Below are 14,339 nucleotides of genomic sequence, written 5' to 3'. Positions count from 1 at the left end.
CTATCCAGACCCTGCATTCACAAAACAGTGTGCCTGCAAACAGCCCACCTGGAGGACTTGCCTGCTGCTTCCATGTCTTCTCACGTCTTTGTGTTCACTTTGAGTTATTTCCTACATCATGTCTTAAAATTGCAAATACATAGAGGTGGGGAGGGATCTGGGCAGATGACAGCCAGATTAGTTGCACACTAAGAAAACTGGGGTGCTATATCTCCCAGGAAAATAATTTTTACTGAAAGTACAGGGAAGCACAGGTGACTAATTGCTTCAAAACCTGGTAATTTATGTAGACACCCAAACAAAGACTGGAATTTCTCAGCACAGAGCCTCAGAGGAAGATCTTGCACTCAGTCAAATGGAATATTACATTGTGATTTAGAGTTTAAGTGGATTACAGAAGATGCTTTGCATGCACCATTTCCATACAGCCCTACTGGAATCATTACACAGCTTCTAAAAGCATCAGGATCACGAATATGAGTTTGAATGTTCTATTAAGAAAACTTCTTCCCACAAATGAAGGATGAAACCTTTTCTTATCATAGCGTGGCCCTGTTTTCACACCTTCAGTAGTAACAAGTATTTTCTTCATTCTAGGGTTTGCAAATGTAGGGTTAAAATGAGCTCTGGATTAGTCCATCTTCCCCAATCCAGGCAGAAAGTCCATCCATGAATGCTGGTATCGTTCTGTGTTGATGACAAGAGAGTAGAAAAGGCTGGCATGTATGCAAGGACACTTTTGGAGCCACTGCACACCCCTGGGAGCTTCCACGGGGCAGTTCTGGTGGAAGGCTGACCCCTCGCCTAGGGGTGCTGGAGTGAAGTAGTTTCGGATATATTAGGTAGATAAAGTCTAGGGGTGCACTCACTTTTTCATCACTGAAAGTCTAGTAATCTGCTGCTGCTGCTGCTTGAAAGTCATCACCAGTTTCAGCTGGACAGCGGATAGTATATCCATATCATGGTGTTTTGAAATAAATTTAGACTAAAAATAAGTGTCAGTTCCCAATCCAATCAGTATGCCTTCACCTTACATTGCTAAGGAAAGTGCTCCTTCGGTTTGTCTGTTTAGCCAGCTTCCCCATAGGATTTGAAAAGGTCAAGGTTGTTCTGCAAATGAGGGAAGGGTGGTCTGGTACATAGCAGCAACAACATTGAATATCTTTAAGCTCTACCTAGGTATTGCAAGTTGCCTCGGCAATTATACTTCAGAGAAGCTTCTAACTTTTGCAGAAAGGCACAGTACAGAAACAGCTTTTTCAAGGGACTGTGCCTTTAGAGAAGGAACGTCCATTTTCCACTCAAAACCTACTGAGAGAAAAAAGAATAAGAAAACATGTCACCATTTACTTGTAATAGAAATTTATCACGTGTTGCTGCCATTGAGAGGTAGAGGTCTTGGTGGTAGAGAAGTTTGGTTGTGCTGCATATGGGTTTTTTCTCTCAGTTAGAATTTGAAACAAAATTCTCACAAGCTTAAACGCCTTGTTTTAAATTGAAGAAAACAGTAGAAAGGGATGAAATTAAAATCTCCATGGAAGAGTATGGTGCAAACCTTTCCTGTAATGGATCTCAGTCCTCATCAGAATTTGGGAATTATGCAGAAGTAAAGCAGACTGCAACAGCATTTCATTTTACACAAGGTTAAGCTGTACTTTCTGAAGCTATCCTTGATGTTGCTCTCTAAAAGAACCTGTGTAGGGGAATGAGGGCAGTGGGTTGATTGACAATGATAATATGCAGCTGTGTTTTGCTGTGAAGGCAGTGCGTTGATTGACATGGATGATGTGCAGCTGTAGCTCGTTCCTGCTAAGTGGTTAAATAGCTCCGATGAGAGTGGGTGAGGAGACCTTGGATGAAGAGAGGCTGGGTGGGGAAGAGGTCTAGAGAAGGGGAAACCCCCAGCTTAGCAGGGACAAGGAGGAGTGTGGTCTGGCTTCTGGAGGGTGGAGAAACAGTATAGGTAGTAGAGTTTGACCAACAGTAAAACTCTTTTGTTGCTTGCTAGCTTGTTTGTGCTGTGACAAACCTGTTGTTTGTAAATCTTCTTAATGAAAGGACAGATGAGGAGAGGGTCTGTTTCAGCTTATTCAGATGTAAATACAGAATTAGTTATTAAGGTGTCCAACTCTTGCTTTTGCAAAATGCATGAGATGGAAGTAGAGAGTGGCCTAGGCTTCTCAGTACAGACTTTCACATTAAAGAAAACATTTTCTCCTTTGTTACTTTCTATCTCCCACAAGGCCTCCAACATTTCTAATTATTCTCCCAGAGCTGAGGGAAGCCTTGCAGTCAGCCTGCTGGTAGCTGCTAATTAATAAAGAGTTGCCATTTTGAGTGTATGCAGCTATTTTTCATGTTGTGTTTGGCTCACAGAAACAGGGAAACAGTCAAACTTAATTGTGCAAAGCCTTGGATCATTCCCTCCACTCAAGCAGGAACCCAGGGAGCCTAGTTGTAACCATACCATGTATATTAATGTTATACTGATTTACTTCCTTTTCTGATTTTTCTCTTCGTAATAGAAAGAAAATGGGAAAGAAAACCCAAACAAAAAAACACGGTAAAGTTTATCCAGAGGAACAGGGATTTAAACTCATAGCCTGAATCAATTTCATTTCATCACAGATATTTACCCAAAGTAGGTTAGCGAAAATCTTTTGTAAGGAATCCCAGAATTGAAAAGATTTTGTTCAGGGTTTATTTTATCCACCTGTGAACAGGACTTATCTCACCAAGCAGAGGAGCGTAAGTTTTGTAGCAGGAGCTCTTTAGTGGCACCTCTGAAACAACTCTTTTTTTTCAGAAGAAATCTACTAGAATAAATCCCTGTCCCTTGCTTAGGCCCTATCCACAGCAAAGCTGAGCATCTTCAGGTTTGAAGATAACTGCAACCAGTGATTATTTTTTTTTTCTCCTTTGGCTTTAGGAACTCCTTCATAGATATCCTTCGGGCTATCCTACTGTCCTTGGAAGTGCTCATCGAAGATCAGGAGCTTCAGATAAATGGCTTCATTCTAATTATAGACTGGAGCAACTTTTCCTTCAAGCAAGCCTCCAAGCTTACGCCATCTATCCTTAAACTGGCCATTGAAGGGTTACAGGTAAGTGGAGGGCAAGACATGTGCCTGCAACTTTTATTGCTGCAGACAGTGATTTTTGACTCATCAGGCACTGGGCAGATGAAGGGCTGAGAAAAAAACCCAGAATGCTTTAACGTCCTATCCACTTGCAGTGGAGATTGATTTTCAGATGTTTCATTTTGACTATCACTTTTATTTCAGATGTAAATCAGTGTAACCAATGTGTGTTACTTACTGCAGCATTAAGAAGGAGTGTTAGGAATTTGAGGTTTAATCCATCAGAGAATTCAGGGGGATTAAAATTCAGCAGTGTGTGCTTTCTGGAATGTGAAGTCCACATGCAAGGACATCGTTGTGCAGAGGAAGGGTGGCAGGAGAGGTGAGCATCTCCCTCAGCAGATGGAAGTGTGCTGTCATGTTCATGTGGATGCATTTGAGTGGGAGGGAAATAAGGAAGAGGAAGGACAGGCTCCCCGTTGTGCCCTTATTCTGACTGCCTTCACTTGTCACGCAGGATCCTGTTACAGTATGGTTGAGACTGTTCAGGGGCTGCATATCCACTTGGTGCTTGCAAGTAAATAGGAGCAGGTTAAAACCATTCACTGTTACAGGGTTAGGTGGAAAGTGAGGACAAGGCAGCTGGGGCCTGTTGGGCCAACCTGAGGGTGAGCTGTGGTGCTCAGAGAGGACTTCAGCCCTTCCCACTAGAGTCTGAGCCCATCAATGTGTTAGAACTGAGATGGATTTTTACATTTGAAGTAGTCGGACACAACTTTGTTAATTGTGGGCATTTGATAGAATCTGAGGACTATTTAGGTTGGAAAAACCTCTGGAGATTACCTTGTCCAACCCCCTGCTCAAAGCAGGGATAACTTCAATCTTAGACTGGGTTGCTTAAGGACCACATTTCATGTATCCACATATTCAAAAGGGAAGATTTCATAAGTCATTGTTTTTTCATTTTATTTTTAGTACTTTTCAGGTATCCCGCAGTCACAACTACCTCAGGAATAATCTTCTCTGGGGTGTGTGTGTATTTTAACTTCCATTTACATACTAGAAAGAACAATTTGTTCAACAAATTTTTTTGACTAATAAATTGTCTACAATTAGATCGTGATTGTCTCTACTTTGGGTTATTATTCAAAAATGAGGTAGAAAAATCTGCCAGCAGTTTTAAGCCTGTGTTCTCATTTGTGAGGAATTTTCATCTATTCTAACAAATTAGAAAGTCAAGCTGTGCAATTAGTCTCTAGGACAATATCTTATCTTCTCCTGCTGATACTATCACTTCATCTGCGTTCCTTCACCAAGTAACATTCTGTAGTTCAAAAAACCCCTTCAGTCAGAAGGAAGATAGAGACAAATGACATTCATAAGGGAATCAAATCCCAACAAGGTGTCCTTATGCGTGTCCAAATTTTGCACTTCAACCCTCCAGTAAGGGGCCAATGAAGCCTTCATCCCACCTCATTTCTGGCCATGACACTGCCAGGTTGTTTGCATATGGTTTATTTGCAGTTGTTGGCAACAATATGTTTCTAGAAGTACCAAAACCTGTGAGCACCAAAGCTGATCTTATGATTGTGTCATCCTGACATCCTGTGCTGGGTGACTTAAGAAGGCTGCCTTTCTTTTTGGTGGGTCGGCATTTCATTTCTTATTTAAAGTCATGTTACTGTTGTCTTCTCCATGATAAGCAGAAATAGAACACTCTAAAAAGTACAAATTAGGATAATATGTCCTAGACTTTTCTAACCACTGGCGGGCCTGACAAGTTGTAGGAGTTGTGAATGATGCACTCAGTTTATCAGGTTTAGAAGTCATTCATGCTTATAAAGCACATATTTAGCAAGCGGTGTTGGTGGCGCTTTATTTAGGGATGTGGTTTTTTTGGCTCTCATCGTTGCTGTTGAAGTACCTTCATTAAGGCTTTGCTCTATTATTATTTTAAAAGAACTGCTGCTATCCTAATGTAAAATTCATGTAAAATATAATTGAAATGCAGGCAAGACCTACATAGAGAAAAAGAAGAGTCACAATATGAGTTGCATTGGAGGTCACTGAAAGTGAAAAAGTCAGGTTCTACTCTCGGGAGATGATGATGTCTGAAACTGAGGTTGGTTTAGTTCCTTGTTACTTCTCACAGCTAAGGCACTATGCATGTACAGAACCTCAGACAGATTACACGGCTATCCCAGACCTCCTTTCTAAGAAGAGGGCTTGGGTCATATTAAGTCCTGTGTAAGTCTAGTGAAGTAGATGGAAGGAAAAAAATTGTCTTACAGTTTCTAGTGGGGTTGATCCCATATGTTTACATGTTGACGTCTGAGCCAGGAACTTCTAGCCTCTTTGTCTGTAATAGGAATTTTAATGTCATAGCTGAACCATTTTCCCAGAGGTTTGTTAAGGTCTCATCTGATTCAGTGTCTCAGACCGTTGCTTTCTGAAATTCAGAACTGCTAAAAATAAACTGTAATAATTTAGGCTTATGCATTTAATATTTTTTCTTACTTTCAAATTACTTTAAGCCAATCAATATATTATTGATTTATTTGTATTTGATTTATTTTTTTCTTCAAATTGCTGCTTTATCACTAAGAGCAGAGAACAAACATTACACAGGTGTGTGCATTGGTTCATTCTGTGTTGGAACAAGACCAACACTAGTAAAATCTAATAGACTTGGCTGCAGAGATTAATATGTTGCTATTATATAGGATGCTCAGTTCCAAATACTGTAAAGTCTGTAAATGCTCAGGTAGTTGAGTTACTTATCAGCCACATGTCTGAAACCACATTTTGCTCAATACTACTCTTTACTCTGGATTTCTGTGTATATTGCATCATACAAGATAGTTCACTATAACTCTACAGGGCATCTACTCTGTTTCTCAGTTAAGATATTTAATGACCTAAAAGTAGCCTTATGTCTCCACTTTAAACAACAGTTGTTCAGATGCTAAGCAAGTATTTGTACAGTATGGCAATTCTCATTATGCCACAGTAGTACAGAGTCAAATATGTTCTTAGTGCCTAAACCATCCCTGATTAATGAGAACTGCTCCTTTATCACAAGGCAATTGCTACTGTATGCTTTGAGCTCATGCCATACTCCTTACTGACCTTTTGAGTTTTAACGCATTAAAGAGAAGATTGGCACATGGATGGAAAGGTGGGGAAAAAGTTGTTTATAAAACCAATCTATTTTGCCAATATCTTGATGATTTTTTATTTCTGATCCTTATTCTTTCAATGTGAACAGCTTTTCCCCTTCACAGTGTATTTCTCCCCTCTGTTCTCTTCGTCTGTGAAGCCATACTTCTCCGTATTGTCACGCTGATCTTATAATTATCCTATGATGGTACACAAAATTTAATTGTGGCTTAAGCCACCCAGAAACTAAACTTTGGGGCATTTTGCATAACGAAATGAGCGTTTTAGAATTAGAAGCATCAGAGTTTAATGGCAAAGGTGAAAAACCTGTGTTGCAATTGTAAAGCATGTAAAAAATGGTCACTTCTTAGTATGGAGTTTGTTTGCTACTGACCACTGCATCTGAAGACATCTAATAAACATGGGAATGAGGGCTGAAGAGTGTTACGGTGAACACAGCCTGGGTATCCAGTGAAGCCCAGACTTGTTTTTTAAATGTTTGTTGCTCAGAGGATGTAGTTGCTTTGCCTTTAGAAGGACTTTTGATTTTGGGATGTTCCTGCCAAGGAGTAGAGAGGAACACTGTTTGGTTTTGCTTTACCCAACACTAGAACCATGTACCACAGTTTGTGTATATGCATGCATATATAAATTTAGAAATTCCTGCAGCTAGTACTCAGAATTGAAGTGCAACAACTTCTCCAACAGCATCCAGAAATATTCCAAAACTTTCAAAACAGCACAAGGTCTGATCTTGCCTGCCATTGTTTTGGTGAAAACAAAGCTAGAAGGTCAATGTCTACTAAGACCCAGTTGAGTGGCTTATGGCACAGACCAGCAAGGTGGATTCAGAACTGACCTGAAGAACAGGTTTGCAGTCCAGCGTACCTAGTACTGTCTTACACGAAGGCTAACTTGCCCCGGGGCTGTTTCAAGGTACTGAGACTAGTAGGGTAAATGGTTATATCCTGAACATATTCTGTCTTTCAGAATTCTCTAACATGCAGTTGTGCTCACATATGCAAGGACAGTGGCTCTCAAAAAAAAAAAAAGCCCTGTGCCTACTTTGTGACAATGATGAATCACAGCAGGAGCGATCTTTAGGGTTCAATAGGGCTTTCAAATTTCCCTATCGTTGCAGCCAATAGCAGTAATAACAGGCAACAACCAAGGTCCAAAACCAGGGATTTGTCTGCAGGCATTTATTGGTGATAACCTGACAGAAGTTATGACCAACACTGTCCATTAGGAAGTTCATTAAAGTTCTTCTATTTTTTTAAATTATATTCAGTTTATCATCATCCAGTGAAAATTTGAAACTAGTATTTCTGGGAGGAAAGGGAAATAAAAAGAAATCAATGATGTTTGATTTGAGGACACATTAATCAGATAGTGGTACTGATAAAACTTTTCTGAAAAAACCTTTCAAGTAAGTGAAACTCGTATAAGCTTCTCTTGGAAAATTGTTCAAGATACATTTGTCCAGATTAGCTCTGATGTTGAGATCAGGTCAGATAAGTAAAAAAAACCAGGTTGGTTTGGACATTATTGGATGTTATCTCACTTCAAAATCTGGAATGAGATACCAGATTAAGGAAAACTCAACCTGCTTAGAATTATGTGAATATATTTAGTCTTTAATATAAACAATAGATTTAAATATTAGTAATTTGGGTGTGTGTGTGAATTTCCTCCTACTATAATTATGTGGGATTGAGAAACTTAATATCAGTTAAATTATAGCAGTGAACTACTTGTGTCTTGATACTGGCTTTTACAAGCAAATATTTTTCATGTTGTGCTTCAGAAGAAACAGCTAAAACATCAAATATGCTCAAAATGCAGACTAGAATGCAGAGCTTGAAGAAAAATATTGTAGTTCAGTATTATGGAAAAGGTATAATTTCTTTGTTTGTTTTCCCAAATCTTAGTGAAAAATAGAAGCTTTTAGAGCTGATAAACGTTTTCCAGTGAAAAAAACCTTTTTTTTCTGGAAGAATGTCACATTTTCAAAATAGAAGTATTAGTGAAATGTGTTACTGAAATTTTCTGGAAATAGGTTTGTTTCAAAAGTTTTCATCTGGAAATCAAAATACTTAATATTCCATTTTGAGTGGTAAGAAGTACTTGATTTATGTCTTGTTAGAATTTCTCGCTTTTTCAAAGTTGAAATCAAGCTGAGATAATGGAGTGGTGTTTCAGATCAGCATGATCTGTGTTAATGGGCATGTTTGAATCTTTGTTATGGTCAAAGTAAGGATCTGAACAGAGCCCAGACAGTCCTCATGCATCTGGAGACTTTGCCAAACCCTCTGCCCTGCAAACTTGGTCTTTCCTTCACCAGCCCAGGCCCTGGAGCAAGGACCTGTCTCTTCTCTGCTTAAACACATTTATACTCTGAAACACAGGGTAGATGTGATCTTTGACTTAGTACTTCCAGTTAAACTCTCTGAGTCATGTGAAGGATGCAGGCTATAAGATGCCTTACATAGTAAGAAAGAGATACAACTAGTCTTTCCATAAAGTTTCTGAACATAATACTGCTGTTACTTGAAAATTTAGAGTAAAATTTGCATCATCACAAACTGAAGAACACTGTAAAAAGACTTACTCTAGCTCAGAACTTCTGTAGAAATCTGTAGTGTAGGGAGAAGTCTGTCTATGCTATAAATATCCTATAATACTGTTATGCATCATGAGGTATTTATAACTGGTCATATTAACAGAAAGACAGAGATGGTAATAGCCAGGCAAGTAAAATCATATATAGGTACATGTGTACACTGGCTTGGACAAGGACAAGTGAAAAAACCTTAGCACCTAGTGTAAAATGCCCCTCAATGTAGATTCTAAAGCTGTTTATCTCTGGGAGACAAAAAGCAGACACAGAGGTCACTCATTCATTTGCTTGGCGGCTCCTCAGTCTATCAGGTTGAAAATCTCAACGACAAAACCCAGCAGACAGCTGAGGCCAGCTGCTGGGGCAGTATAACTGGCCGGCTCGATGCATGTCTGCAGAGTAATGTTGATTTATGGCAGCTGAAAACTGGTCCCTCTTTCCCTTCACCTGTTAGAAAAAAAACCTACTTGAAGGCAGACTGTTTTTTTCTTTTTTCTTTTTTTTTTTTGTGTCCACAATTTAAAGATTTGTAAAAAATTAAGGAAATCTTTAGATCTGGATTTTGTGGAAAAGCCTTGTCATGATCTGTTCCTGGATAGGGAGGCTGAAGAAAAGGGAATACTCTAGGCTGGGTCCTTGAGGATGGATAACCATTTCTTTAGCAGCAGCCTACCAGAGGACAGGCAATTTCCTCAGAATATAAAAGCAGAACATTCCTGTGTCATAATCATAGTGTGTTTGTATGTCCAGAAAAGCATATTGTAGCTTCCCAAACTAGGCTCCATGCTAAAACTCAAGAAGACCTGCTCAGAACTCAAGCTTATGTTCATAGAGGCAAGATTAGCTTTACCAACATGCAATTGCCTCCAGAGTGGGACAAACGTGGTCTGTGAAGGAAACAGAACTCCTTCCAGTAAGAATGACTTAACTGTTTATAAAAAGGAACAGGCTCAAGATCTAATGATGTTCAGCATCTGGAAAATGGCTGCAGAATTTAGCAGGTGCTATACCATGCAATGGGATAGTCCGCTTCCTGAACATTGGTAGCAAAAAGCCTTTCTTGATTTCAAATCCACTACTTGTATGAGATACATGTCTGTACATTTATACATTTGGATTAAACCATTTGCAATATATACACATAAAAACCATACCAATTCTTTCCCTTAAAGGCTGTCTCGGCAGTTCCCAAATCTGTTCTCTAGTAATTTTTTTCCTCAATATTAGAATGTGCTTCATGTTAGAGACCTATGTTGAACTGCTGAACATGAAGTCTCAGCTAACAATGAGTGCTTAGTATCCACTGAAAGAAGGTCAGTTTGAATTATTCCAGAAACGTTCATGCTATCTGTCTCCAACAGCTGTTGTGATATGTAGAGTGACTACTCTCTGATCTGTCAGTGAGGGTGCCTTTGAAATTACAGGAGGCGAGAAAAGGGATTGACTCATTATATATAAAATAAAGGTAGATAAACAGGCTTTGCTCTCTGCAAGAGAAGGTTTATGCTCATTGTGTGCGTATCATCTCTAGGGAACTGACTGGAACAAGGAAAAACAGAAGCATAGTAGGCTTTAGACTCACATTTATCACTTGAAAATTGGAATTAACTGCTTAGTAGAATTGATCATCCCAGCCGTGTTTGCCAGTTGGAAGCTTTGGGGCTTTTGGCCATGAGTAAAGGATAAACTGCAATATGGACAGCCTGAGAAGCTGGACATGTCAAGTGGAAAGTTGTTTTTTTAATGCTAGTTACTACATTTTAGGAAAGATCTCATGGAGTTGCTGATAAGAGTTAGACAGGAAGCAAATACTCTTTCAGCCCCAGCAAGGGAACTGGAAAGTTTATTGCAGTAAGTCTGCTTAGAGCAGAAAGCAGCTGTTTCTTACTGGTAGCCAGTAAAAAGGCAGTTAGAGCTAACATCAGTCATGCTTGAATATTCCCACCAACATATTCATAAATAGTTTGTGTTGTATGTTGAACCTTTCTTCCTCTCATAAAATTTGAACGTGGTCTGATGTATTAATTTACATTACCTGTCCTCATTAATTTCATAGGACTTCAGGAATTATGCATCTGTAATAACTGTTTAACTTTTTTAACCCCCAAAGCCTTGCCCTTTTTAGCATGGAAGCTGAATGAAAGCTTCCTGAAGAGAGTGTTTACTACAGATGCCTTCTTGCTATGAGGAATATATAAAGAAATTATGCAAAATTACAACAGGGATTGCACATACAAGACTAGACCAGAAAGGTATGGGAGTAGTGACACTTCAGTGAGAGCTACTGCCAACAGAGGTGGGATGGGTACTGTTTTGTGGGGTGGAGACGGAGGTACACATGGACAGTGGGCTGGAGGAAGTCAGAGCAAGAGAGGCAGTGATGATATGACTCTGCACAGCGATGTGTGACAGAGATTATCCCCTGAGCACAGGTAGGTAAGCACTTGGCTCTCTCTAGGAGAGGACTCATACTGGAACCTAACAGCTGCAGGACTGAAATCCATGTCCCCTGGGAAAACAGCTGAGACAGTGTAAGATCAGTTGTTCCCTTACACCTCCAGCTCACTGTCCCCTTTTTAGCACGTGTCTTTGAGGATGTGCTGTATCAGTGGAACTGGCCACGGGTCCTTGACTGCTGCCATACAAAAGCCCCCAGCTCAGCTCACGCTGATGCAGGAATGGGCTCTTGCCAGGACTCTGTTCATGCTGTCCCTTCTTCTGCTCTAGGCAACGTAATAATTTCTGGTGCAAGTTTTTAACAAAGAGCTGCAAACAGTAACATTTTAAAAATCTGGAGAAAGGCAATGATTTTGAGAAATGTTTGCCTGCTTGTTGTTTGACTCCTATTACATGCAGAAATCCAGGACTCATCTGCTACACATAACAATTGCCTTTAAAGCCTCATCTATTATGATTATCTCCTCCTAAAAAACTAGCTTATAAATTCTTCAATACTTTGTATGGTGACATATGCTTGTATGGTCAATAGCTGCGTGGTCAAAAGAGACTACAATGTATTCAGTAAGCTTCAGGTGAAATCTCAACTGATGCAAACAGGACTTTTGCTATTGCCTTGACCGAGGCTGTAATTTCACCCCTATTACACTACGGCAGGAAATGATTTTCTGCTTCATAAGAGTTTCCCAGGCTTACAGAAATTGTCCCTCAACACATTGATTTGAACTTTTTGCCTAGTGATCTTGAAGCACTCTGTTTTGTTCTCAAATATTATGTCTCCTCTTTACTGTGTAGAGCTTAACACCTGAAACAAGCATTCCTGAATAGCAGGGGTTCCTTGATGGAAAAATGTCAACCCGAAACATTTCAAACATGACAATCTTCCAAGGAAAGATGAAAACATTGAGTGAAAAATTCATTCTACTTCCTTCTCCCCTCCTCTCTACCCCTTGCTCCTGCTAAGCTTTGATTTCAACAAATGGGCATTTTCTGAGCAAAGAGCATTTCAGTGGAAATTCCTCCCGTAGCTATACTGCCCGGTAAGTCAAACCTTCCTAAGATTCTTTTGTGACATGGTTTGCATCCCTTTCTGGTAGACATATATTAGACCATTTGAATGTGCATCCTGCTTTTCACTCTGAGCACACTCCCACTGTTTCAAACTAACTGCAGTAGAACCAGTTTAAAGCATGGCTGAAGTGTAATAAAAATAATTTCCATTTCAGAAGAGACTTTCTGATCAACTCCAATCTATGCACAATGAAAATGCAGTTAAGAAAAAAAAATAGCTAACAAATATAATTACAATGCAAATATTCTTCAAATAGCAGATACCTTTAGAATGTCAGCACATTGACAGTTTTTCAGAAGAAAGGCAGAACCATGAATATATATGTGATGAGGAAAATACTTGTTGACTGTTGAAGAATTATGGAGGATAACAGCAGAACATTCAATAAACTGAAAATAGAATTCAAGCTTGCCTAGGCTTATAGGGTAATATAAGTCTTATTCTTTTATTTTCCAAGATAATTTAGAAGCAGCTTTGAATTAGTAGACATGGGCTCAAAGTCTGGAAGAGATAGTTTCTGGTGGGTTGGTGGGAATGCTCATGCAAATGGACATTTGCAGTAGTTACAAAGGGTCCTACTCTAATTTCTTTATGAAGTTTCACAGAGTCCTGCCGGCAATCCTAACATTATTTGACTTGATTTACAAACACACAGAACCTGAATTTAGATGTTTCTCAGGAAATAACATCTCCTCAGTATAGCACAGATAGTATTAACCTCTTTGGGAGGGTCCTTCCCTTCACCATGTCTTTTGATATCATTTATCAAAGTTATTGCTAGGTGTAAGGAAAGCTGCAAGGGGACAGTACTAAAGAGGTAAGGATTCCTGAATCCGTACTGTAACTGACATTAATGAATTGATACAGCTAAAGCTTAAAGCTTCTGACTTAATTAATCCATGTGAGTGGGCTTTCTGCTAACATTGGAGACAGTATCTATTACTCACTCTCTCTGGGGAAAAAAATTAACCCTCCATATTTTCAGACAAATTCCAAACATGTTTTATCAAAAAGAGAACATTTGCACTCAAAACCAACTAGGCAAACTTCTGTTTATGTTGCTGGCCATTGTCTTTGCTTAAGCCTAGTCAGGGATCACTGCAGCATGAAGACTGCCTGTAGTATTTGGCATTGTGTGTGAAAGAGCTGCTTGGACAACCGGATTAACAAAGGACTAAGGAAGCAGAAAACAGCCAAGCTGCCGTCCTGGTCAGAGGCTGCATCAGAATCTCTTCAATAAAGCTTTTCTATGAAAAGTCAAGATTTTCAGGAAGAAGCCCACAACTTTTTGCTTTTTTCTGGCCATAGTTTGGCCAGAAGAACTGTCTCTTCTTGGAACTGAGAGAAACTCACTCTCTGCAAGATTCTAGCTATATGCTTATAGCGTATCACCCCACATTTTCTTACTTGGTCCCTGCCTTGGATATGTGGGTGCAAACGGTCTTCTGGTCATCTAATAACAATTGCTGCTCACAGCAAGTACAAAATTAGTTCACCTACAGACACCTAATCAGCTAGCCATTACCTAGACTTTTCTACTTCCCAACCTCCCTGCTCTTTCTCTACCTTTGATACTGCTTTTTCCTCAAAATATTAAAAGATATATAGAACTGTGAGATATACCAGGTGTGCAAGTGTGTATTTTGTGGTGCTGAGCTCACATGGGTAACAGCATTAGATATTCAAACACACAAAATATAATTAACTTTTCAAGAAATTTCCCTCCACCAATTTGTTATACATGCCTGAATGAATGTTAATGGGGTCACATAGCTCTTTGAACTACTGCTGACAGAACAATAAAGAGTTCCTGTGGTTTTCAAGAAACAGCACAGTATAATTTTGCTTGCTTTGCAAGGGCATTTATTAATGATATCATTATACCCTCTAAACTCCTAGTCCACTCTCAGAAACTCACAACACTTCAAATGACAAGTTACCATCTCTTCTC

General features: G+C 39.4%; 1 protein-coding gene across 2 annotated transcripts in view; it reads left to right on the top strand.

The window, feature by feature from the left end:
* Positions 1 to 14,339, top strand: part of CLVS1 (clavesin 1) — a 105,165-nt gene that overhangs the window by 36,320 nt on the left and 54,506 nt on the right. For both annotated transcript variants that reach the window (XM_056333748.1, XM_056333749.1), the window contains one exon: positions 2,930 to 3,104. In XM_056333748.1, coding sequence (XP_056189723.1) covers positions 2,930 to 3,104 — 175 coding nt within the window. The remainder of the gene's footprint in view (positions 1 to 2,929; positions 3,105 to 14,339) is intronic.

This window comes from Falco biarmicus, chromosome 3, assembly GCF_023638135.1.
Source record: "Falco biarmicus isolate bFalBia1 chromosome 3, bFalBia1.pri, whole genome shotgun sequence".
Taxonomy (NCBI): domain Eukaryota; kingdom Metazoa; phylum Chordata; class Aves; order Falconiformes; family Falconidae; genus Falco; species Falco biarmicus.
This window is presented reverse-complemented; position numbering and strand designations above follow the sequence as displayed.